General features: G+C 39.9%; 1 protein-coding gene across 1 annotated transcript; it reads left to right on the forward strand.

Moving 5' to 3' along the window:
• The first annotated feature begins 444 nt into the window (after positions 1–444).
• LOC140313663 (zona pellucida sperm-binding protein 3-like) lies at positions 445–1,088 on the forward strand. Its single transcript, XM_072391659.1, has 2 exons — positions 445–867; positions 957–1,088. Exons 1-2 carry the CDS (start codon positions 445–447, stop codon positions 1,086–1,088), a joined length of 555 nt encoding a protein of 184 aa, XP_072247760.1.
• The last annotated feature ends 23,137 nt before the right edge of the window (positions 1,089–24,225 follow it).

Genomic DNA, 24,225 nt, shown 5'->3' on the forward strand with positions numbered 1-24,225 from the left:
AGGAACCGCAACACTTGAATAGAGCCTACCAATGAAAATTGACATTAGTTTAGAACATTCATAGGACCTGTACTGAGCACTTTTTGAAATGACAGTACATTGTCCAAATTATACTTCTATCATTTGACTTTTTATTGCATGTTTATTTGCAATTACATATTTGTATTGTTTAGAATTACTACTTTAGTAATTGGATATCAGTACTTTCTCCACTACTGACAACTGATTTCCTGGACTGAGTAATTAGTAGAGGATGTGCAGCTGTGACAGCCACAGTTGTGGAGAGGGACTCAGTTAATGAGACAGAGGGAGGAGTCACTCTGCTTCAGTGCTTAAAAAGAGTGTGTAAAGCCAAGCCTGTATGCAACAATGGAGGCAAGGTTGCTTGTTGTGGTTGTCTTTGGGCACATATGTGGCAGGCTGACAGATGCTTGTCTCGGTAGTATGAGAGGACCACCCTACTGGGCAGCTAAGCTGCAGAAACCTGAAGAAGTTGAAGCCAAGCCAGTGGACCTTAAGAGAGAGCACTCCAGTTTGTTTGTTCGGCCAGCTGGTAGCTTCCATTCAAAGTGGATTGAGCCTGCAGATAAACATTTCAGTTGGAAGTTTCCAGAACATCCAATGGATCCAGTGAAGAAGCCTCCTTTCCAGTTCAAAGTGCAGGAGCCAGTGGTGCCCAACCGTGTGGGTGTGAGGTGTGGCGAAAGTAAGGTCCAGGTGGAAGTGAGTCAAGACCTGCTGGGCTTTGGCACGCTCATCCGTTCAGATGAGATCACACTGGGGGGCTGTCCAGCTAAGGAGGTTGATGACTTGTCTCATGTGCTGATTTTTGAGTCTGAGCTTCATGATTGTGGCAGCACCCTAGAGGTATGAAGTTCACATTCCAGTAGTGCAGAAATATTTAACTGTATAATGTGTGTGTATATCCCTTTTTTAAATCTCCTCTCCCCTTTCAGATCCAAAAGGGAGAGCTTGTCTACTACTTCATGCTGCACTACAAACCCAAGATGTTGGGCAAAACTCCCATCATAAGGAGCCAGAGTATAGATGTCAAAGTTGAGTGTCATTACATGAACTTGCAGCAGTAGTCCCTTTCAAAGACACCCCCACCACCACCTGTTTGCTTTAGTATATTAACCATTTCTGCTTTGTTTGTTGGTAAATGAGAATAAAATATTTACCACTGCTAACTTGGTCTCTTTAGAAGCACTGTGTCCTCTGGCTTTTTGATGTAGTGCCAGTCCAATGTTTTAGTTTTGGGAGGATGGTTGCCATTTAACAGGCCGTGATGCTGTTTTCCACTTTTTTTTGGGGGGAGGGGGTCTGAACTTCCACACTACTGAATCAGTGTAGGGATCATCTTGATACAGACTGGAACAAAAGGCAGCCGACAAGAGCTTTGGGATGTCCTTCAAGAAGCCTGGAGAACTATTCCTGAAGACTCCTTAAAGAAATGACAAAGCTTGTCTCAGAGGGTTCTGGCTGTGTTGGAGAACAATGGTGGTTCTGTTACCTTCTTTCCATTTGTTTGAATGTTTCAATAAATTACCCCCCCCCATTTTCATGGCAATACATAGATGCAGTCCCAGCCACAAGTATTTGCCACACAAAGTGAACAGTGTTTCCTTACATTTAAAATGACACACTTTAGCCTAAATCTTATGTTTCAGGCTGTTATACTATAAATGTAACTCCTAACGCCTTGCCACTCTGCCCATATAGTCTAAAAGCCAATTGGAGAGGCATTAGGAATTTCTCCATGTCTAAGTGAAACATTATACTGCATTACCAATATTCCTACTGTGTCCTTCTAGATGCTCCAACTTTGTCCATATTTTTTTACTGCAACAAGCTTCGGTGCATTCTAGAAGAGACGTGTGTACATTTCGATCAACTAAAGACAAAGAATGAGTGCTTAAGCCTATAAAGATGAAATAAACCTTTATGGGAAGGCAGTACAGCAGGCAAAAATCAAAGTTGCAGTGCAAACTGTTGGTTTCCTAGGAAATTGTTTTTGAATTGCCTTTGTGCTTCAGGGAGAAATTGTCTAGTTATATACTCTAGATGGTATTTCCTTGGCTTCTAGTTCTACAGTGAGGAACCTTGGAGTTATTTTTGACCAGAATTTATCATTTGACGCACATATAAAACTGGTTTCTAGGACTGCCTTCTTTCACCTTCGTAATATTGTTAAAATCAGGAACATCCTGTCTCAGGGTGATGCAGAGAAACTAGTTCATGCATTTGTTACTTCAAGACTGAACTACTGTAATTCTTTATTATTGGGCTGTCCCACATATTCTCTGAAAAGCCTCCAGCTGATCCAAAATGCTGCAGCCAGAGTTCTGATGAGAACTAACAGGAGAGATCATGTTTCTCCAGTTTTAGCTTCTCTTCATTGGCTCCCTGTTAAATTCAGAGTAGAATTTAAGATTCTTCTCCTCACATATAAAACTCTTAATGACCGAGCTCATCATATCTTAAGGATGTCATAGTTGGATCCATAGTGGCCTATATCTTTTATGGGCCGCATTAGTTTAATAAAAATGAATGTATTCCCCATGTTATTATATCCCCTTCAAATGCTACACCTGTGGATCTCCAAGAAGGTTGCTCCTGAAATAGAGAAGGCATTTTCTAGATTCATATAGCTTGGCAAGAGGCCCAGACAGAAAATAAAGACATTACAGTCGCCTTCAGACAGGGGAGGCCTAGGCCTGCCAGACATAACTGGTTATAACTGGGCATGCCATGCTCGCTTCCTATGGGAATGGTTACATGCTCATCTGGAATCCAAGCCCTGTAGATTTGTGGTCCTCTTTCCCATCCTCGCTATGGAGCTTGGTCATGAGTGATTAGAAAAAGCTACATAAGGATGTCAAGAATAATCCAATTATATACAACACAATTGGAGTGTGGCAGGAAATCTGTAAACATCTGGGCAGAGGGAGTTATGCCTCGTTTCTGACCCCTCTTACAAGGAAACAGGATTTCCCCCCAGGTCTCCATCCCAATATTTTTGACATATGGCATGGCAATGGGGCGCGTGTGGTAGGTGACTTATATGACAATATGATATTAATGACTTTCCAACAATTGCAGTCTAAATTCAGTATCCCTAAGGAACATCACTATGGCTTTCTTCAGGTCAGGCACTTTGTTGGATCTAAGACCCAACTCCCTCCTGATCCAGTTATATACAATGAGGTTGAGAGGTTCCTTATCTCCCGAAAAGGTCTCATCCATTTTATTTCTTCCTTCTATGCACTACTATACTCTCTTAGTACAGGGGATATCACAAGCATTGTGCAGACGTGGGAGAAAGATCTTGACACAGAGTATATTGAAGATGTTTGGCAGGAGGCCGTTAAAGTATTTAAATTCACCTTTACATGTAACAGACTGAGAGAGACGCAGTATAAAATATTATACCGTCTACACCTAACCCCATACATACTAAATAAGATGGACCGTCAGTTCTCACCTTTGTATAATAAGTGCCATAGAGAGGTTGGAACATATTACCATTATTTCTGGCAATGTAAATTTATTAAAAGATTTTGGCGGACAGTCTTGCAGGAACTGAGTGGCATCTTTCAAGCAAAAGTGAGGCGGGACCCTGACCTTTTCATCCTTGGCCTCTCTCAAAGGAGGTGACTCTATCTCATTTGAAGTTCAAATTATGTGACAAATTGCTACTACTGGTCAGAAAATGCATTTTAATGAACTGGATCAGTGATAAACCACCAACTGTCACTCTATGGTATAGGGAAATATTCCAGATTTTGTCTCTGTTGAAAACTGATTCAAAAATGTTTTTTTTTTTAAAAAAAAAGAATGTCAATAATTCTCCAACTCTGTTTGCTATGGTTGAAAAACAGACCTCCTCATAATGTAAGCAACTCATTGTTGTTAATATAAAATGTGGGACCTACACAATGAGTCCTGGAACACAGAAGAAGTGGTTTGGGGTCGATATCTTTAAAAACAAGGGCGCTATTACAAAATAAAAGCCTTACATATGAGTTAATCATATACGGTGATTACTTATGCCCTTTAAAAACTCTTGAAAGGTATTCCTTGATAATAAAGGGTGTGGGACCTTCTGCCTAAAAAAAATGTCTTCCTGGATGGTCCCCTAGCCCTCTGCCTTAGCCCTAAGACCTATATTCAGCGCGGTTACTTTTCTCTTTCACCAGACTTCGTTATTTTGGTGAGTTGATCAAGCCTGTGAAATTTTAGTCTTAGTTTTCTGTACGAAATGATACCATCTTGTGGCTGATTGGTGCGGTTTTCGTGACGCTATTACAGTTACTACGCCGGGAAATTGGCGAATGTCGAATATAAAACCAATTTCACCCCGCAATGGCACCGTGGCTCCATGGCAACAGACAAGACTTATGACAGAATAATTACTTTCCTGGTGTTTTACGTATGACGTCGTGAAAAGTCTTAAAATGAAGCTTGGGCTGTCCGTTTTCATGTTTCACAGCTGGTAGGTAGTTATGATGCATATTTGTCACAGATTTATTAAGTTGTGTCTGAAGACTTGTCTTATTTCCCATAAAGTTTCGTTAATTTGGTAAGTGTCACGTTTTAATTCACAACTCTTTCGATAAGAATGGTAATGTCCTTTCTTGGCACACATCCTACTTCCCCATGTGGTACCAAAAGCTGAGTCTTTGTTGATTCAAACCCAGCTGCGGCCGGGCGAGCAGATGTTAATGTAATCTTCCAAAGGTGGAAGGTCCATGGTTGGAATGTTTTTTCACCCCCTTTCTCGTGATTGTAAATTAAGTGGTTTTGTTGTGTTTTGAAACCACTACCAACAGATCAAAGAGGAAAAAGTTTCTTGTCCCCCCCTTTCCGAGTGTCCCTGAGCACGCTACAGCAGGTACTGTTATTTTCACATAAAGTCACTGCAACTGCTGCTTAAACGTGAAAATTTAAGAAACAACACGAGTGAGGGAGTGGGTGAATGGGTTTGTATGCAGACTTCTGGTGGTGTCATCATGTCAAACACAGAGCACATTAGAACAAATGACACCAAGTTAAAGATTAAACTGTGTGAAGTATAAAACTTGTAAAACTGCGTCATCCGTCTGTGTTGTAACTCCTGTTTTATGATGTGTGGATGAATGGAATGTGATTTACAACATGAAGCTGTCACACAAGCAGTAAATAATGTCTTATTTCCCAGATTTAAATCTTTTTAACATAAGTATTTTAAAACAAAATAAAAGAAAACATGATTCTGGTCTTAATGCTTGGCTTTGCAGGGCAGCATATAAAATGATGGACATTCGGACACGCAGGACAAGCAAGTTAAAATGATAAGTCCATACAGGAAGGAAACCCAGAACCCGCTTGTCAAACAGCCTGCAGTAATCTTCATGGATTAGTGCCCTGAACAAGATACTGCTATCTCTAACAAACATTGTCACTGTGATCTCTGATGTAAAGGTACAACCAGCTGTTTAATGAAAGAAGCCACTCAGCTGTAATATGCTGTTAATTCATTGGACACTGGTGGTGTCATCTGAAAACCAGGTAGTCAGATTACATCTGGTGTTCTTTGTGTAATGCAGTCATGCTTCTTAATTCACACCTTCTTGACTCATAATGCTGTGTTGGATTTGGTTGGATGTAGCTGGGATCAGTCAGTCTTTACTGAATGACTGTTCCTCTAAACTATGACATTACCTCTGGAAAAGTAAATAGATGAATGAATAAAAGAATGACAACATGCTTAATATTGTTGTTTTTTTGCTATGAGTATCAAAAACTAGGACATGTTGGTTAATCACTGTGAACTTTTGGGACTCAGTGTACCTTTAAGATCTTAACAGTTTGATTTTTTTTTCAGATACAGTTCTGTCCAAATTGATTTGTTGCTGTGGAGAAAAGGCCATCATACATGATCCATTTAACTCTGTTCGATAATCCTTTGTGTATTATATGTGTGGTTGGCCCTTGTTATCAGATCATTTGTTGTACCTTTTTCAACTGATATCGTGTGTTTATTAGTAACAAACTGTATCTTGCAATGTTGGTTCGTTTAGAGGTTCTTACAGGCTATGTAAACAGATGGTGACTTTGTTAGTCATATTTCTCAGTAGTGTATTGATCTGCAAATATTGGGTGTGGGTGTGGTTAGCACCGTTGCCTCACAGCAAGAGGGTTCCACCCCGCCTCTCGCCTGATGACCGCTGGGATAGGCTCCAGCCCCCCCGCGACCCGACCAACGGATTAAGAAAATGGATGGATGGGATAAACAGAGGAACATCCATATTTTCCAATGGCAAGTAGTTGCTCCGATATCAAACGGTATCAATTTAAATATGCCATTTTGAATTTGTTAACTATGTTTGTATATTTGTACACATTTCTCTATCTTTACCTTCTTCCATTGACTTTACACCAGACTTCCTTACATTGCTGAGAATTTGGTTTAAATTAATATGGTTTAGCACTACTTTCTATAGTTTTATACTTATGCTATCATCTTTTAGCTTCATTAAGTGTCTTAAAATAATTTCAGTAAGAAATGGAATTTGTGACTTTTATAGAGATTTTTAACATTATGGAAGTTCAATCATATACAGTGTCATTATAACAGACTAAAGATAATTTACTCCCTTCTGACCAGTCAAGGCGTGGTCAAAGAACATCTGAAGGGGTCCTGGAGTGTCTTGTACCAGGACCATGGCAGAGGATGCTTTGGGCCCTGTGGGTTGTGGGGAGGGTATTTGTGAATTGGGCTTGCTTACCATGAATGCTATCAGATCCCATCAGATTGGTATCTGGAAAATTTAGAGGTCAGAAGAATACCTCGGGCTCTTTGACATGTTTTCTAGCCCTTCCTAACTGAGCCATCCCTAACTATAAACTTTATCAAAAAAGGAAAGTGTTAAGCCTAATCTTAAAAGTGGAAAGGGTGTCTGCTTCCCGGACATTTACTGGCAGCTTATTCCACAAGAGAGGGGCCTGATAACTGAAGGCTCTGCCTCCCATTCTACTTTTAGAAACTCTGGGAACAACAAGTAAATCTGCAGTTTGGGAGCAAAGTGCTCTGTTAGGAAAATATCTTACAATGAGATCTTTAAGATATGATGGAGCTCGGTCATTAAGAGCTTTATATGTGAGAAGAAGAATCTTAAATTCTATTCTGAATTTAACAGGGAGCCAATGAAGAGAAGCTAAAACTGGAGAAACATGATCTCTGCTGTTAGATCTCATCAGAACTCTGGCTGCAGCATTTTGGATCAGCTGGAGGCTTTTCAGAGAATATGTGGGACAGCCCAATAATAAGGAATTACAGTAGTCCAATCCTGAAGTAACAAATGCATGAACTAGTTTCTCTGCATCACCCTGAGACAGGATGTTCCTGATTTTAGCAATATTACGAACCTGTAAGAAGGCAGTCCTCGAAAGCTGTTTTATATGTGCGTCAAATGATAAATTCTGGTCAAAAATAACTCCAAGGTTCTTCACTGTAGGACTATAAGCCAAGGAAATACCACCTAAAGTAACTATATAACTAGACAATTTCTCCCTGAAGTGCTCAGGTCCAAAGATCATGACTTCATTTTTGTCTGAATTTAGAAGCAGACAGTTCTGAGTCATCCAGGTCTTTATGTCTTTAAGACAGGCTTGTAGTCTGACCAACCTATTGGTTTCATCTGGTTTCATAGCTAAGTACAGGTGAGTATCATCAGCATAGCAATGGAAACGTATGCCATGCTGTCTGATAATGTTACCTAATGGAAGCATGTATAAAGTAAAAAGAATCGGTCCAAGTACAGAACCCTGAGGAACTCCATGACTTACTCCGATGTGTGAGGAAGATTCTTCATTTACAAGAACAAACTGGAATCTATCAGATAAATATGACTTAAATCAGCCTAATGCAGTTCCTTTAATCCTAATAACATGTTGAAGTCTGAAGAATGTTGTCCAGGATTTCACTGTGCAGCTGCTGGTACGCTGCGCGTACATCTCTAACTCTCCATGCCCTGCATCTGCACCCTCGGACCCCCGACTTCGCGCAAAGCGTCCTCATAGATGGAGTCAGAGTTCGCATTTTCTCTCTCTGTGATGCTGCAAAAGTCATCGATGCTGGACGAACAGAACTGCATGCCATATTCCATATGCGACAAGATCCCAAAGAGTACGTCGGAGTAGGTGAACAATGAGTTGAATGTGGCGAGGAGAAAGCAGAACTCGAAGCCTATCAGCAGTGCCATGTATCCATCAGCGCTATGTACAGCATCATCATCAAAATCATTGTGGTTGTCAACAATTAATTTGAAGAGCTCCAAGAGTTCTTCTCTCCGCTTATAGACAGTGCAAACTAAACGTGATGAAAAGTTCCACCGCGTTGGAGTCACTCTGGACAATCTTTGCTGGCATATTTCATCCAGGAGTTTCCTGCGTTTGGCTGACCTTGTTAGAAAGGCTGTGAGGCCTCTTAGGTGGGAGAAACATTTTTTGCACTCTGTGATTTTAGCAGCACTTTGAGACATGACAAGGTTCAGTGAGTGCGCACTCACGATACGATCGATCACAGCATTCTGTTACAGAGACTTGAACATATTATTGGGATTAAAGGAACTGCATTAGGCTGGTTTAAGTCATATTTATCTGATAGATTCCAGTTTGTTCTTGTAAATGAAGAATCTTCCTCACACGTTGGAGTAAGTCATGGAGTTCCTCAGGGTTCTGTGCTTGGACCGATTCTTTTTACTTTATACATGCTTCCATTAGGTAACATTATCAGACAGCATGGCATAAATTTCCATTGTTATGCTGATGATACTCAGCTGTACTTATCTATGAAACCAGATGAAACTAATAGGTTGGTCAGACTACAAGCCTGTCTTAAAGACATAAAGACCTGGATGACTCAGAACTGTCTGCTTTTAAATTCAGACAAAACTGAAGTTGTTCTCTTTGGACCTGAGCACTTCAGGGAGAAATTGTCTAGTTATATAGTTACTCTAGATGGTATTTTCTTGGCTTCTAGTTCTACAGTGAGGAACCTTGGAGTTATTTTTGACCAGAATTTATCATTTGACGCACATATAAAACTGGTTTCTAGGACTGCCTTCTTTCACCTTCGTAATATTGTTAAAATCAGGAACATCCTGTCTCAGGGTGATGCAGAGAAACTAGTTCATGCATTTGTTACTTCAAGATTGGACTACTGTAATTCCTTATTATTGGGCTGTCCCACAGATTCTCTGAAAAGCCTCCAGCTGATCCAAAATGCTGCAGCCAGAGTTCTGATGAGAACTAACAGGAGAGATCATGTTTCTCCAGTTTTAGCTTCTCTTCATTGGCTCCCTGTTAAATTCAGAATAGAATTTAAGATTCTTCTTCTCACATATAAAGCTCTTAATGACCGAGCTCCATCATATCTGAAAGATCTCATTGTAAGATATTTTCCTAACAGAGCACTTTGCTCCCAAACTGCAGGTTTACTTGTTGTTCCCAGAGTTTCTAAAAGTAGAATGGAAGGTAGAGCCTTCAGTTATCAGGCCCCTCTCTTGTGGAATAAGCTGCCAGTAAATGTCCGGGAAGCAGACACCCTTTCCACTTTTAAGATTAGGCTTAAAACTTTCCTTTTTGATAAAGCTTATAGTTAGGGATGGCTCAGGTACTCCTGAAACATCCCATAGTTAAGCTGCTATAGGCTTAGACTGCTGGGGGACCTCATCTGTCACACCTTTCCTCACTTTGCTCTCTTTTTCCCCCTGTTTGTTTTCTCAATTTATTTTATGTACATGTGACATTATTGTGGTTATTAACTTGTGTTTCCCTGTTCCAACAGATATCCTTTGAATGGTGTTATGGTGTTTCCCCCCCCTCTTTTCCCTCTTTTCTGTCTTCTCAAACCCCAGCTGGTCGAGGCGGATGGCCACCCTTCCTGAGTCTGGTTTCTTCCTGTTAAAAGGGAGTCGTTCCTTTCCACAGTCCCTCAGGCTCAGGACGGGAGATTGGACTGAAGACAAGTTTCGGTGCAATCTGTTGGTTTCCTTAGCTAGGATATTAATTTTTGAATTGGGTCTATATGAATTAATTGGATTATGATTACAATTAATTGAATTCCAATTGGCTTGAATTGGACTAAGTGCCTTGAGATGACAATTGTTGTAATCTGGCGCTATATAAATAAATTGAATTGAATTGAATAACAGTGAACGAATAGAGATTGTGATATTTTTTCCTTTATTTTAGCTTGGACACCATTCAGTCCAGAGGTCATGACAGCAGCCCCATCGTAACACTGGACAATTACCTTATTGGTGCAGGCACAGAAACTCCAAAACTTGAACAGCTATGGCTTCTGTGCACTTATTGCCACTGACACGAAAAAGCGCTCCTTCACACCACCGTCAGTGGTGTAACGCAGGACATCCTAGACATCTGAGCGGTGTTACTTACATCTCATCTACCATAACGGAGACAAAAGGCGTGTTCCTCACCTCCTCCCTCATTGCTTCGGTTAATACATCTGCCACCGACTGAATCAGGTCATTCTGAATTTTGCTGGAAGTGCCGATGAAAACAGTGGCTGAATCCAGATGACAGCGCAGAGGGCTGTCATACTCTGCCAAAAACTCCAGCAACTCCAAGTAGTTCCCCTTGTTTTCGGAATCTTTACTTTCATCATGTCCTTGAAATGCTAGCTCTTGCTTTCTAAGAAATGTGACGAAATTGACGAGACGTTCGGACTTCACAAAGGCCTATGGATCTTTTGGGTTTTTTCCCGCCCACTTGAAATCAAACTATGATTGGTCAATTTGCTCCCCATTCTCCAAAACCAAAACACATATCTAGGCCTTCCCCGTGATTCATGAAGTCCTAACCAATTAATGAGCCAGCTAACCGGGCCTTGATGGAGATGGACGATTCTGATCGGATAACATGTTTTCAGGACAGTAACCCTTTCATTGCTGATGTGAACTTGACAGTAAACTTTGTGATGGTAAATTTTATGTCTCAGGACTGACTGACCCTCCAATCCACATTAACCATTTGTATCACCCAGACACGCTAATTGTTTTAAATCATTTACTTCTTAATTAACACTCAGACAAGATAATTGTTTTAACCTCCTGTTTCTTAATCATCAAGACTGCATCCTACCCCCCCCTGGAGGTGTGGTTACACACCTAAAGAACAAAGCCCCCCTCCTCAGGTATAAATGCTCTGTGTTCCTTTTGTCTGTATCTTTTCATACCATTGCTGCTGAATGGTGTGGACTGATCTTTTTCCTTGCAGCGAAGAATAAAAACTTAGCCGACCAGCAGAAAAAGTAAAGTTCTCTATTTCATTGCTCATCAGAGGTATTAGGAAGGAAGCGATTGAAAACTTCCATAACAACTTAACCTTAGAGCATAGATGAGAGAAAACATATTAAATGTATTGTATTAAATAAATATAAATGAGATAGAAATATACTCCTATCTTTGGTCCAGAATTTTTTTAGGCCTTCTCTGAAGGTGTAGAAGGCCCTGAAGGTTCCCCACTGCTTTATACCTTGGTCAGGGTGCTTTGTGTTTTGCCATCATCACTACATCGGCTTGGGGTCTGTTACAGTAACGAAGTGTGCATTCAAAATTCCTCAGCTTAGTTTTGAACTCCGTGAAGGTTAATGTCTCTTTTGTCTGAGTTACATGCACCGAAAAAAGATTATATTCATCCGTCAGGCCTTTTAAGACCGTCACCACCAGAAGTGCATCAATGAGCGTCTCTTTTGCTTGATTTAACTCTATGACTATCTTTTTGAAACAGGCCAAATGGTCCGCTAGCTCTTCTCCATCAGTCATTAGCATTTTGGTCAGTTCTGTGTATAAGCCAACAATTTGCAGTTTTTCTTCAGACTCAAAATGGCGCCTCAATATTTCTAAACTTTTCTTTCCGTCATCTGGGCTTTGTAGAGGATTAGCATAGCGTCTTATCGTCCTAGCAACCACACAGTTCTGCATAAGCGAGTTCATTTTTCCTACCAGTGTCCGTGGCTGCTGCCTCAGCTGGGTCCCTTGCCAGTATAGTTTCTTTGAGGCCTATCGTTTTTAGGTAAGCTAGGAATCTTGGCTCCCAGTGATATCTGGCTTCATGTCCGTCGAACCACGGCGGCGGTATTCGTTCGTATATATGTGCATTTTGGGTATGCCTGGGCCCATAACCTGTTTGTTCACTGGTAGCGGCTGTCTCTCCAGGCGTTCGGGAGCTCGCTCCCGACGTCCCAGCCAGTGTAGACATTCCTCACACACCTAAGTCAACTCACACAGGAAAAACAGGAGACATATTGCACTGAACACGGAGTGCTGCACTCACACGCTTCAGACGAGGTGCCACTCTCTTTATTGAACACTGACCGGGAACACAACCAAGACACATGTGCGTGCCGTGTAGAGATCATCTACAGTGACAGACATCGCACTCCAACAGGGAAGATAAAAAAAAGAAAAAGAGAGAGCCCCTTGTTCCCATCTTCCCCCACCCACCTACCTTTCTCCCTATGCTCACTCCCCCAAACGGAGTAAGCCGTAGGTACAACACACTTCTTGATACATACTGTATAAACGTGTACAGCATCCCTGGTTTGGTGTTCACATTTGGGCCAACACATTCATTTAAAATGTATAAACGTAATAAAACTTACTAGAACGAAACCCAGCTTACAGATTCACCAGTTACTTCTAGGCCTATAAAAAGTACAGTATTTTCCTGTTATTAAGCATATTGGCCCTTCTGCCACCTCTTTGTACTCAAATGGGGTCTTGGGAGTGGGCTTTCATGGTCCAACATAGTTCAGCAAGAAAGCTGCATATTCTTTCAAGGCAATGTCTTTATTGTCTGATAATAAGGTCCCGACATGAACGACGGGGGATCAAACAGGAAGAGGAGATACCGTATCGCGTTGTAAAGCGCTGTCCGATTTCCCGAGTTCGTCATCTTTCCGATAATGGAGCCGTCTGCCTGAATACTTTCATTAATGAATATGGTATATTTAGTCGTCGCTGGTCAGTTGATTGATGAAGCGCTCTACACCCTCCGCAGTGTTGAATTTATGCAGCACTTGTTGATGGGTCCAGTATTGCGAGAAGTAGGGGTGCTGGTGGCGCTGCTGTAGGGCCTGTAGCTAAATTAGCTTTTTTGATCTCCAGCCAATGTGGCTGGTAAGTTTCTGAAGTTACCAGTCAATCAGAATTTCCACTAGCCACATTTTTTCCCGTGCAAAAAAGACAGATTATGACAGCCACTAAATTAATTTGATCATTTTATTCACCAAAGCTTTGAATTTGTCACAGTTTGTGTTTTAATATTCTTATTTTCAGGTCATTTGTTATGTTTTCAGGTCATGTTTTTCCCCTGTCACATTAGGTTCACTAATGTCACCTGTTTTCCGTTTCACAGCTGCACATCGTGACCAATCACTTCCCCACAGCATTTAGTTTCCAGGTTCAGTCACAGTCTTTGCAGAATCCTCACTTTCCCTTCCACACTCACGCTGAAAGTTAAGTCTGGTTATGCCTCATAGTCTTGTTTTTTCACTGTGTGTTAGTAGTGTTTTTTCATAGTCTTGTTTGTTATTTATTATAATCTTGTTTAGCCTTAGTTAAGTAATTTTGATATCCGGCCCTGCCGCACCCTCTGTTCTTACCTTACCTTTGTTACTGGAATAAACCTTTTGATTTTTGAGAAGTTCTGCATCTGGGTCCTCCCTTCCACCATCGTACTTGACATAATTAATCTTTCAGTGAAGTTAGGAATGTATATCCAATTGAAATAACTACAATAAAAGGAAACTTAAGTACATACAAAAATGATCCTAACATTTCATTACTCATTAACCCTTACATACTAGTCAGGGTCTAATTTGACCATTTTTTGTACATAAAAATAAAAAAAATAAACATTAAAACTTTTCTTTTTAGCTAGAAATATGATAATTTATCTTAATGTGACCCTCAATATACAAAAATGGAAATATTTTACAACTTTCTAAACTTGTTTTAGTGCAGATAATGCACAAAATTATGTACAGAGAGACTAATTATGAGATGGATACAGTGAAATGCTTTAATATGAACAGTATGTAAAGGTTAAACATCGTCAGAGCTCTGCGTAAATTATTTTGGCAAGATTTGTTTTTGAGATCCTCTGTCTTGGCCAATAACTCCTTGTTATCAGCCTGGAACTTTTCCACCTGGTTCTCCAGCCTTTCCAGTTGGTCACTGCGGTCCAATAAACAAACCTCCATATCGGTGATGCGGGGTTCGTAGGCTTCAAGATTTTTACATATTGTATCCAGAGAAAGATTTGTAGGTGAGAGTGAAGCTTAAATCTCGGACATGATAACTGCTCGGTTTTTCTCCAGTTTAACTTTTAGCGTAGAGATGGAAATCACGCTCCCGTCTTGATTACCCACCATTGGTGTCCCGTTGTCACCACCAGCTAGCTTGGCAGACTCGAGGGTAATCTTCCCTTTTTTGACTCGACACCTTGTGTCTGGCAGACAACTAGTTATCGGTTTGTTCTCTGAAATTTGCACGCTGCTTTGGAGAAAAAAAGTTGTGATTCTTCCAGCGTTTAAATGCAGAACTGTATGGGATAGTGCTCAGAGCTCTCTCCACACAGCTACCCTAGTCTGTCATGATACTGGAAGTCCAACAAAGCTTTTATTGAAGCTGATGTTCATCGTTATATATGGCAGAAGGTGTTGCTACTCAGGGGTCGCCAACTCAAGAGCTCTGGGTGTGTCTAGTTCAGGGGTCGGCAACCAGCGGCTCTGGAGCCGCATGCAGCTCTTTCATCCTTATGCTGCGGCTCCGTGGCTTTGGGAAATAAATGAAAAAGTATCCAATTGACATGTATTTTATTTGTGTTAGTTCGTTTTTTAATTGTAGTTCTACATTGGAAGATTTTTGTGATCTTAAAATATTAAAATGAAATTATATTTAATTATTTTTAGTAGCTCAAAATGTGCGTCACACTCGCCAAAAGCTGGTATATGCCCGCCAAAACACCATGCATTTATCAAGACTTTCAATCCCAGGTAAACCAAGTATTGAGAAATGTAAGAAAAGAAAAATATCTGAAGACACTAGAACATTTAATGACGCCTGGGCAGATTGGTTTGCGTGAGAAAGGGACCTTCAACTCGACGTGTTTTTTTTGAGAGTCAAAATGTGTTCATTACATAAATAAAATGAATTTTCACTGTAGCACTTCATGGATTTTGTAAGCAACACACTATAGTTGTTTATACAACGCGTAAAGGTAAAAAAACAATATCTTCATTTTAGATGTCAAAAGGTATTTGCAGCTCTCAGTGTTTTCTTTTCCATGGGAACTGGATCCAAATGGTTCTTTCAGTGTTTAAGGTTGCCCACCCCTGGTCTAGATAGAGCAGTGCATGACCGTATTCTAAATTAACTTCAGCATACATTTCCTCAGCAGTAACGCCATAACTACCACAAAATAAAGAATATGTATAATGATGATTGCCACCTTTAATCTCTTTGTGTTGACCAAGTTTTTAGATCAAGATTTACATTTTTTACCAAAAGATCAATTTCTTTGATAAATGCTCTGGCTGGCTAAGAGACTTGCTCAGCAGACTTGAGCATTCAGCATTTCTGAGTGCCTTCAGGCTTCAGACAAAATGCAACTCACAGAATGTGCATGGATGCATGAAGAGAACTATGATGACCTCTTACTGAGTTTCTTTAAATGTGACTTTCGCCTAATTAATGTAGTTATATGGCTCCTTAATTCAATGACGTAAAATGAAAATTTTAAACCACTTTGTGTTGATTTTGATACCATTTACATTTCAACAGCTGTATTTTTTGTAATAAATGTGAAACAGTACATGCACAAATTTCTCCATGATTTTTCAAACTGCACTGGCTACACTGAGTCACGCTTGTCATTGACAGTATCTGTCATTTTTTGACAGAGGAGCCCCTCACCAACAACTGAGAGTGTGGTAGTTAGCTCAGCTGTCACTCATGATATCCTCTGTCTAAAATAAAAGCACATTAAAAGTCTGCACAAGCCACAGAAACAGCCATGATACATGTTTATTTTCTGCTGAATGTTCTAAAGTAAGTATGAGAAGTAATGTGAGTGCTTAGTAACCACAAAACCAAACTAAAGGAAGTGATTCAACTTAGCAAAGAGATTCACTACTTGCTCCACTTATAATACTGATTGAGGTCACTGAATTTAAATCACATCGAAAAGGCACTCTTCCTAGAGGCTTTAACCCAACAGTGTTTCAGAGTCAATTTGGATATATTCGGTACATCAGAACATGGCTCTTTAAAATGCAAAATGTCTCCCTACATAGTTAGACCTGCTATGTTCAGCTGGTTGTCTTCAGATGTTCATACAGACAACAGACATAAAGCTTGAAATTCAATATCGAATAGCTACTGAAGAAAATGTTCTAGGAGAGGTAAAATAACCACTCTCTAAGCTCTAAGTTCCATTGGCCCTGATATCAGTTACTGCAGCATCAACAGAAGACACGATTAGCGGTGGCCCTGTCAAACTTAATGAGCATGTTTGGACGACATATTGGACTTTCTAAAGCCATCTCCTCCTCTCACAATGTTGGCTTGGAGGCAGACTCTCTGACAATGCACAATCAAAAGGTCCTTATTGGAGGAGTCTATTGTCTTGATTGAGCTCAAGTTTCACCAATGAGGCACTAGCCAGGGTTGGAGCTCCCTAGGGGACTGGCAAAGTGGGAGGAAAATACAATAAAGTGTCAAGGCCAATTAAACTATAAATGCATTAGAACCAACTCATTCATACTGAGCTTATTTGCAGCAAAATTCTTGTAAAACTGCTGTCACTAATTTTACATAATGTGAAAATGCTGCCAAAATGTGCTGCGTTGGACCACATGCTGGATATAAATTCTGGTGCACACCTCTTTGTTCATTAAGGCCCTTTTTTCACCCCTTAGTGGAATGTCTAAGACATGGAAAGAAATGTTTCAATGGTGTGCAGCCAAAGCATTCTTCATCCCTTGTGTAAACAGTTATAACTTATTTACATATAAATAACCATACGCCAAGTTAATGACAGGCAAACAAAGTAAATGGAAATATAACTTGCTGGGTTTAAACATTACTCTCAAATGACAACTGATCAATCTTTGGTCTTTATGCATGCTGACTGAGAACAAAGTAATGTTGTCTGCTATAGATCCACTATACTCACAGCTCAGGACTATGAGAGCAGACATAAGATAATATGAATGCTTTCTGTACTAAACATGACTGATCACTGAGCACTGTAACATGGTGGAACACCTTGTCTGAGGGGGTAGTACTTTTAACACTGGCATATTGAAGCTTTAAATCTGCATTCATTGATTCTTTTGCCAATATGAAGGCTGTGCAGCAAGCAGTAAATGCAACTCTGACATATTGTCTATAAGAATAAAATGAAAGTGATTTTGATAGCTAGGTAGCTTTCTGGACTTAAAACATTAACAGTCATTTGAAGGTAATGTAATTATCAAACCTAATTATCTTTACTTGATTATAACCAATCATAACATTTCAGTTTTATGCCTCTTAATCATTATAACTTCTTTGAATTCATAATCCCCTATACATTTTTCATATCAGAGGGAAAGAATAGTTTTCTATAACTATACAAATACACCAGTAATTGAGTGTACAGGAGGGCAAAGCAGGGCATCCAATGAATGAATACAAAGTGTGGTGGTGTGTGATGTTTTGTAATTAATATCAGCAATCAGAGGTAGATTATTCAATTTGTGAACATAAAAAGATGTATACATCCAAATGATATATTTATGTTTATGCATTTGGCAGATGCTTTTATCCAAAGCGACTTTCAGGTAGGGTATGGGGGTCTCACCTAAGGACCCCCACTGGAGGTAGTACCTTTCATGCAGGGGATTTGAACCCTGGTCTCCCACACCAGGCAATCATACCATTATACTATCCAGTCCCTACAGGCATAAAGTTGTTGCAACAAGTTTAGTTTTGACTAGTTTTTAACTAGTTGCTGGATGGGACGCCCAGAGAAGGGCTAGTCATTAACCAGAAGTCATGTGTAATCATTCTAATAATTGATGTCTCCTTCCTCTGCTTCTTACCAGTCGGTTTATCTATCGTTTTTGTTAGAGAGCTACTTTCTGTTATGTCTTTGGACTACATCCTTTTTCCTTTGAAAGGTAATTCATTTCAGTGGGTAGATTCTTTCATGCCCGCACCACATTTTGTGTCTTTGCAGAGACATGTTTGTCTAATCAATCAGTTCTTCAAAGTGTCAACCTTTTTGTACTCTAAATTTTATGGATTGATAATCTGTTGAGGGTGTACTCTACCAACGTCCTGATGGCAGCTGGGGTAGGCTCCTGCTCCCTTGTGAACCTTGATGGGATGAGGCAGGAAGGATGAAATTCTTGTTGTACTTAATCTATTGTTTTTCTTCATTAGACATAGAGTCCTCGACTGTTATAGGTAGATATCATAAACTGTACTGTTTTATAACCTCATTTAGCCAAACTAACATTTGGCTTTGCCATCCTTTAATATAATAAAGATTTGCCTTATTTTTAATTTATTTTAGAACCAATAAACTAGCAGTGTTCATTTATTTTTCTGCTAGCAGCTTCAGGAGTTTAAGAACTTGTGGATGTGCACAGAGGCCAGATGCCAAAGCTGTCAGTGATAAAGGAACTTCTCTGTGACGTAGGGATAATTTGTGGGGAAATTGTACTCTTGTCACAGCCATTGGAAGTGAGAGGAGTATCACTGCAGACAGCACATCGGGGTTCTCATTAGGCAATGCTCGGCTGCAGTCGTGGTCAGTCATGATGAAACAAGGATAGAAGCTCTTCTAACTCAATGTGTTTTGAAGAATTCATGAAGAAGTTGTTTAATATGAGATTTAATAATAATGATGTTCTGTAGTTGGACTGTATGAAGTTTAAAGCTAGAGTAGCTATGCTTTAAAGACCTCATGTTCTTATTGGGCTAAAAGTCTCAGGAACTCTGGTGAGGAAATCGCTAGTATGTGTCAGCTTCATTCATTTATATCATAATCTTCACTGATAAACTGCTGTGAGAGGCTCATTGACATCTATTTCTGACAACAAGACAGTCAGGTCGACATGGCAGTAATGTGGCGGGAAAAATGATGTCAGTAATCGATTATTTAATGATCACGCTGGTACTGTTATTGCACTGCTGGGATGCCAGTATCATCCAACCACTTAAGAAAAAGGTAGAACAACAGTAACAAGCCAAAAAGAAAACTGACACAGGAAATGGATTCCGCCCATCCCCTACTTTAATACCTATGTCTGAGCTTTTTTATGTCAAAACATCCTTAGGCGAAGAGGCCTGCTTCTGAATGGGTATGTATAATGGCAATTACTTACGACAATTTAGTACTATAGAAAGACATGTCATTACAAATAAAGTAGCTGTTGGGCAAACAGAAATCATTTCAAGTCATGCAAATGAATTCAGTCTGACGATTTTTATTGACAATAATTCTTAGCTTTGTGATTCTAGTCTCTTCATCATTGTTCCGTACATTGGTTTGATCTTTTACACATTTCTGCCCAAAATCAACAGTGGACAGATTATGTTTTTTTGGACAATAATATTAGAATTGTAGGAAGTAAACACAAAAATTGTGTGTTCTGGTGTTTTCTGCCGTCTGTGGCATTGCTGACCTTGATGTATTTTATGTAAAATACTCAAACGTTTCCACTCAATGAAGCCTTATTTTCAAGGGATAACCCACAACTCTGTACTGATATCATGTTATTTCTATTTGCATGTAGTTATAAGAAAATAACACCAATGCTTATGGTAACTGTATCAATTTTCTGTAATATAGACCTATAAGAGATTTAAAAACTGAGATATTGCTGGCTTAAAGTCATTCTTCATCTGTCATCTTTGTGTTTAACAATGGTCTCACACTCCTGCTGCACCCCAACCCCCCACCATCTGCCCAACAACAGGCAGGCTTGTCATGATCAGCTTATTGTGGAATAAAACTTGATGAGACCAACAAGCCTCATAATGAACTCGCCAAGACAGCCTGCTTATGCAGTGTGTGTGTGTGGACATGAAGAGAAGATCATGGAGAGCAAGGTTGTTTGTCTGTTTGAATATAAACATCAAAAACATCATAAGGAAGCAACTTATTACAGTGACTTCTGCTGCATCTGATCATTATCCACCACAAATCCATTCATCCATTTTCAATACCCGCTTAATCCCTCCGTTGGGTCACGGGGGGGAGGGGGGCTGGAGCCTATCCCAGCAGTCATTGGGCGACAGACGGGGTACACCCTGGACAGGTCACCAGTCCATCACAGAGCCTCACAGAGATTCCTGATTCCTGTTTCAATGGGTGGGGCTGATACACAGCTCGTTCTTTGGTGCTTGAATAGGTTAGAGAAAGAGTTAGGAGAGGTGTCATGGCTAGGATTGGGCATTGTTTGCATTTTACCGATTCCGATTCTCAATATTGATTCCTGTTCTAAACTATTCTCGGTTCCGATTCTTTGAGGTGCAGGAGAGAAAAAAAAAAGAGAATTTTTCATTTGAAAAAGCCTTTACACAGGCCATTTTTATTTATTCACATTGCCAGTTGACTTGACACAGTTTAATTGGGTTGCTGTACTGTAACTAGGGTATTCTGTTATAAGGGAGAGTCCCTAACTGTAAAACTGAATTCTGCTTCATGTTGTCTTCCACTAAATAGTGACAGTTAGGTAGTGGTCTTGGGTTAGGCTAGTCCAGCCGTCACAAGTGAGAGACGTCACTCAGCTCTGAGATCACATTAGATTTTTCTACCTGGTATCATGCCGGGATCAGTCTATTAGTTAAACATTCCGTTGTAGGGGGGATGTACTTTGGATTTATTGAATAGATCATATCCCTGCAAACACAAAAACTAACATAAGATATGTGTAGTAAAAAAAAACATTTCACTTCAGAAAAAAATTAATATCTATATCTACATATATCTCAGAAAAAATGAAAATCTATATCTATGTCAAGATTGATTCAAATTGGCTTTATTGGCATGAATGGTATCAACCATTGTTGCCAAAGGCAAAACATATCGAGATGCAATTAAATTATAACACAATTACATTGGATTATTTACATCAATTATTATTTAATTACTCTCTCTCTAGATCTCTCTCAAATAAAAGAAAATCTATATACATATTGTCAGAAATGATGAAGACGGACAGATAGATGACAGAGAAATCCTAAAAAAAATTACATTTTCAAGTTAAACACAAGAACATGACGCCACCCCGCCCCAAACCATATTTACACACATAAAAGTTTAAATGAGCTAAAAGCCCTGAAAGAGGACTCATGCTCCCTTTCTGCAGGTCAGCAGAGGTGAGTTTGGCAATGTGGTGCAGCCTTATGACTCTCTTGCAGTGAATCCTACCCTCCTCAAAGCAACTTCCCATTTCTTCTTCATATCTTTGTCTTTGGGAAACCTTCAAAATAAAAACGGGAGATTTGAGAAAGTCAAGACAAAAACACTAAAAAGGAGGTCAAGGTTATTTTCTTCCTTCTTCTTCCTATTTTATTGCTTCAAATTTCTTAAGAGTGTTCGAGCCAACAAAACTCCCATTTTCACGCTTATCTATGGATAATAAACCAAAGCTGCTGAAATTGTAATTAAGCTTGTTTGCAAACTATTCTACAGTCAGATGTTCTGTTATCTGTATTGTTAAGTAAGTGGTGTGGGTAAGAGACATCTTACTTTTGTTTGGATGAAAGAATTACATGTGAATAATACAGCCTGTGTCACCTGTGTAAAACTTCCTGCTCACTGTTATATCAGCAATATTTGCATTATTTCTACAATAGCATTCTTGTGTCAGTTGTAATCTAAGCCTGTGTTATGGAATATATGATTTAAAAAGTCTCAGTTGGCCTCATAGCCGGGTGAACACCGACTATAAACATAGCCTAGCTTAACGTTTGCTGACTACGGTTTCGGTGGCGGACATCAATACGGTACAATAATATTCTATTCACAAGTTACAACCAATAATAACGTTGAATCTTACTTGTGAAAAGTAATTCCCCAACTCCTGTTCGCAATCGTCTGCCGATTTGCACAGGAATACAGTGCTCTGGCATCTTGAATACTGTGCTGTCTTGGTGTAGGATGATCGGTCCAAGATGGCGGCCGTATTTCTCGCGCCCCAGCAGTCGATGCGGCGTCTACTCTTTATGTCTATGGTGTACAGCCATTAAGACCGGAAAAAGCAACTGCGGGAAATTATGTTCTGAGCGGATCAATCACAGCCCTTGCGGTCCGCGTCTACGCGACATGTAGTTAGAATTTTTTTGAGGTGCACGTCAGGCTACGGCGTAGGGGTCTTACGTCGTTGAAATGACGGAGAAGTATAAACTACGCTTCAGACTGACTAACATCAGCATCACTCTGCGAGCGTTCAACAACTATGAAGAGATTTGACACAGTTTTAGCAACTAGTGGTCTATAAATTAAGCTAGTCTGTTAAGAATAATAGTTTTCATGTACCTGATTCCGTTTCCAACGAGGAGTTGCTGGATGATGGTTGACTATCCGAAGTAGGGGATGCGACGGGAGCAGGAGAGCAACGCAACGCGTCAAGCACAGTACACTCGTTAATTTTTATTCCATGCCGCATGCAAAGGTGTTTTGTCATGTTTGTTGTGCATCCTCCTTTGGCAGTAATAAGTTTATCACAGGTGTTACACCGTGGGAATCCGTCCTGCATGGCAGCAGGCCGGGCGGAACAAACCCCAAAAACAAACTAGTGCGGGAATTGAAATTCAAACATATAATTAACGTTTCCGGAAGCAGACGTTAGGAATCAGTTCCTATTTGCAAAGATAATCCAGCAGAGTATCCAGAATGATTTTATTGAATTAAATGTTTAGGTTTAGGGTGCACATTCTGTGAGTTGCACCCTTGTAGGGTGCTGGAGCCATAGGAGGGTGGGCAGACAGGTAAGTAATCCACAGGGTCTTTTGCTGGAGCTGACTTTAACGAAGGATGCCGGTAGGAAAACACAGGTAAGAAAGCCACTTCTCGACCAACAGAGAAGCACAGGAGATAATTAGTTAGCACAACAGATTCAATTATTCAGGAGAGTCATAAAGCAGCCCTAAATCTAGTCCTTAAGAGCTGCTTCGGGATGAGGCTGATTAACAACAGGTGCAACAGAGAGCTGGAACCCAGGCTCTTCCCAGGAAGGAGGATCCACAGCCTGCCCAATCCAACCCACAACTCAGAGGAAAAAACACCCGAAACCACAGACAACCAGTGCAGGATTATAACAAGATTATAAGCTTCAGTTGTGAAAAAAAAAACAAAACAGTGAATTAGAGGAATAGTCATTTCCTGTTTGTTTTAACGGGCTTATAGTTTAAAACATTACTAAAAACACACATCAACAGAAGGCTGTAGGAAGGTGCAACATTGTCACTTTGTGTGACTGTAGCTGAAGACTCACTGTCCCTGTCTGTATTATGAAGAACAAACCTGCTTATCAGACATGGGCTTAATGGACTAATTTACCAAATCTTCCTGGAATTTTGATCTTGGTGAAAACATAAACACCCATGTTCTTAAGCAGTTATTTGTTTCATTGAAAAAAGTCCCCAAGCCTAAAAACATCAAGTACTTTTGGTCAAACTGCAGGTAGTCACTTTTATAGACTTTGAATAGTTAAAAAAGACTACCTCATATTTGTGGTAGGAGTTAAAAAGCTGTTGTTATATAGTATCCTAATTATCAGCAGTATATCTCTGCTGATAATTGGGAAGCATCTTATGGGAGCTGCATGTTTTGGATAGGAAAGCCTTATTCAATTCAATTCAGTTTTATTTATATAGCGTCAAATTATAACAAATGTCATCTCAAGGCACTTAAATAATATAGTCCAATTCAAGCCAATTAGAGTTCAATTAATTGTAATCATAATCCAATGAAATCCAATCAATTAATTAATTTCAAAATAATCCAATTCATTCATACAGAGCCAATTAAAAAAATCAATATCCTAGCTAAGGAAACCAACAGATTGCACCAAAACTTGTCTTCAGTCCAATCTCCCGTCCTGAGCCTGAGGGACTGTGGAAAGGAACGACTCCCTTTAACAGGAAGAAA

Source organism: Leuresthes tenuis, unplaced genomic scaffold (genome assembly GCF_036924035.1).
Source record: "Leuresthes tenuis unplaced genomic scaffold, fLeuTen1.0.hap1 SCAF_9, whole genome shotgun sequence".
In the NCBI taxonomy this organism is placed as follows: domain Eukaryota; kingdom Metazoa; phylum Chordata; class Actinopteri; order Atheriniformes; family Atherinopsidae; genus Leuresthes; species Leuresthes tenuis.

Excerpts from the sequence above, each read along its gene's own strand:
- LOC140313663 (XM_072391659.1), top strand. The coding sequence starts at position 445 with ATGAGAGGACCACCCTACTGGGCAGCTAAGCTGCAGAAACCTGAAGAA. Across the intron at positions 868-956 it reads ATTGTGGCAGCACCCTAGAG|ATCCAAAAGGGAGAGCTTGT; the intron begins GTATGAAGTTCA and ends CTCCCCTTTCAG.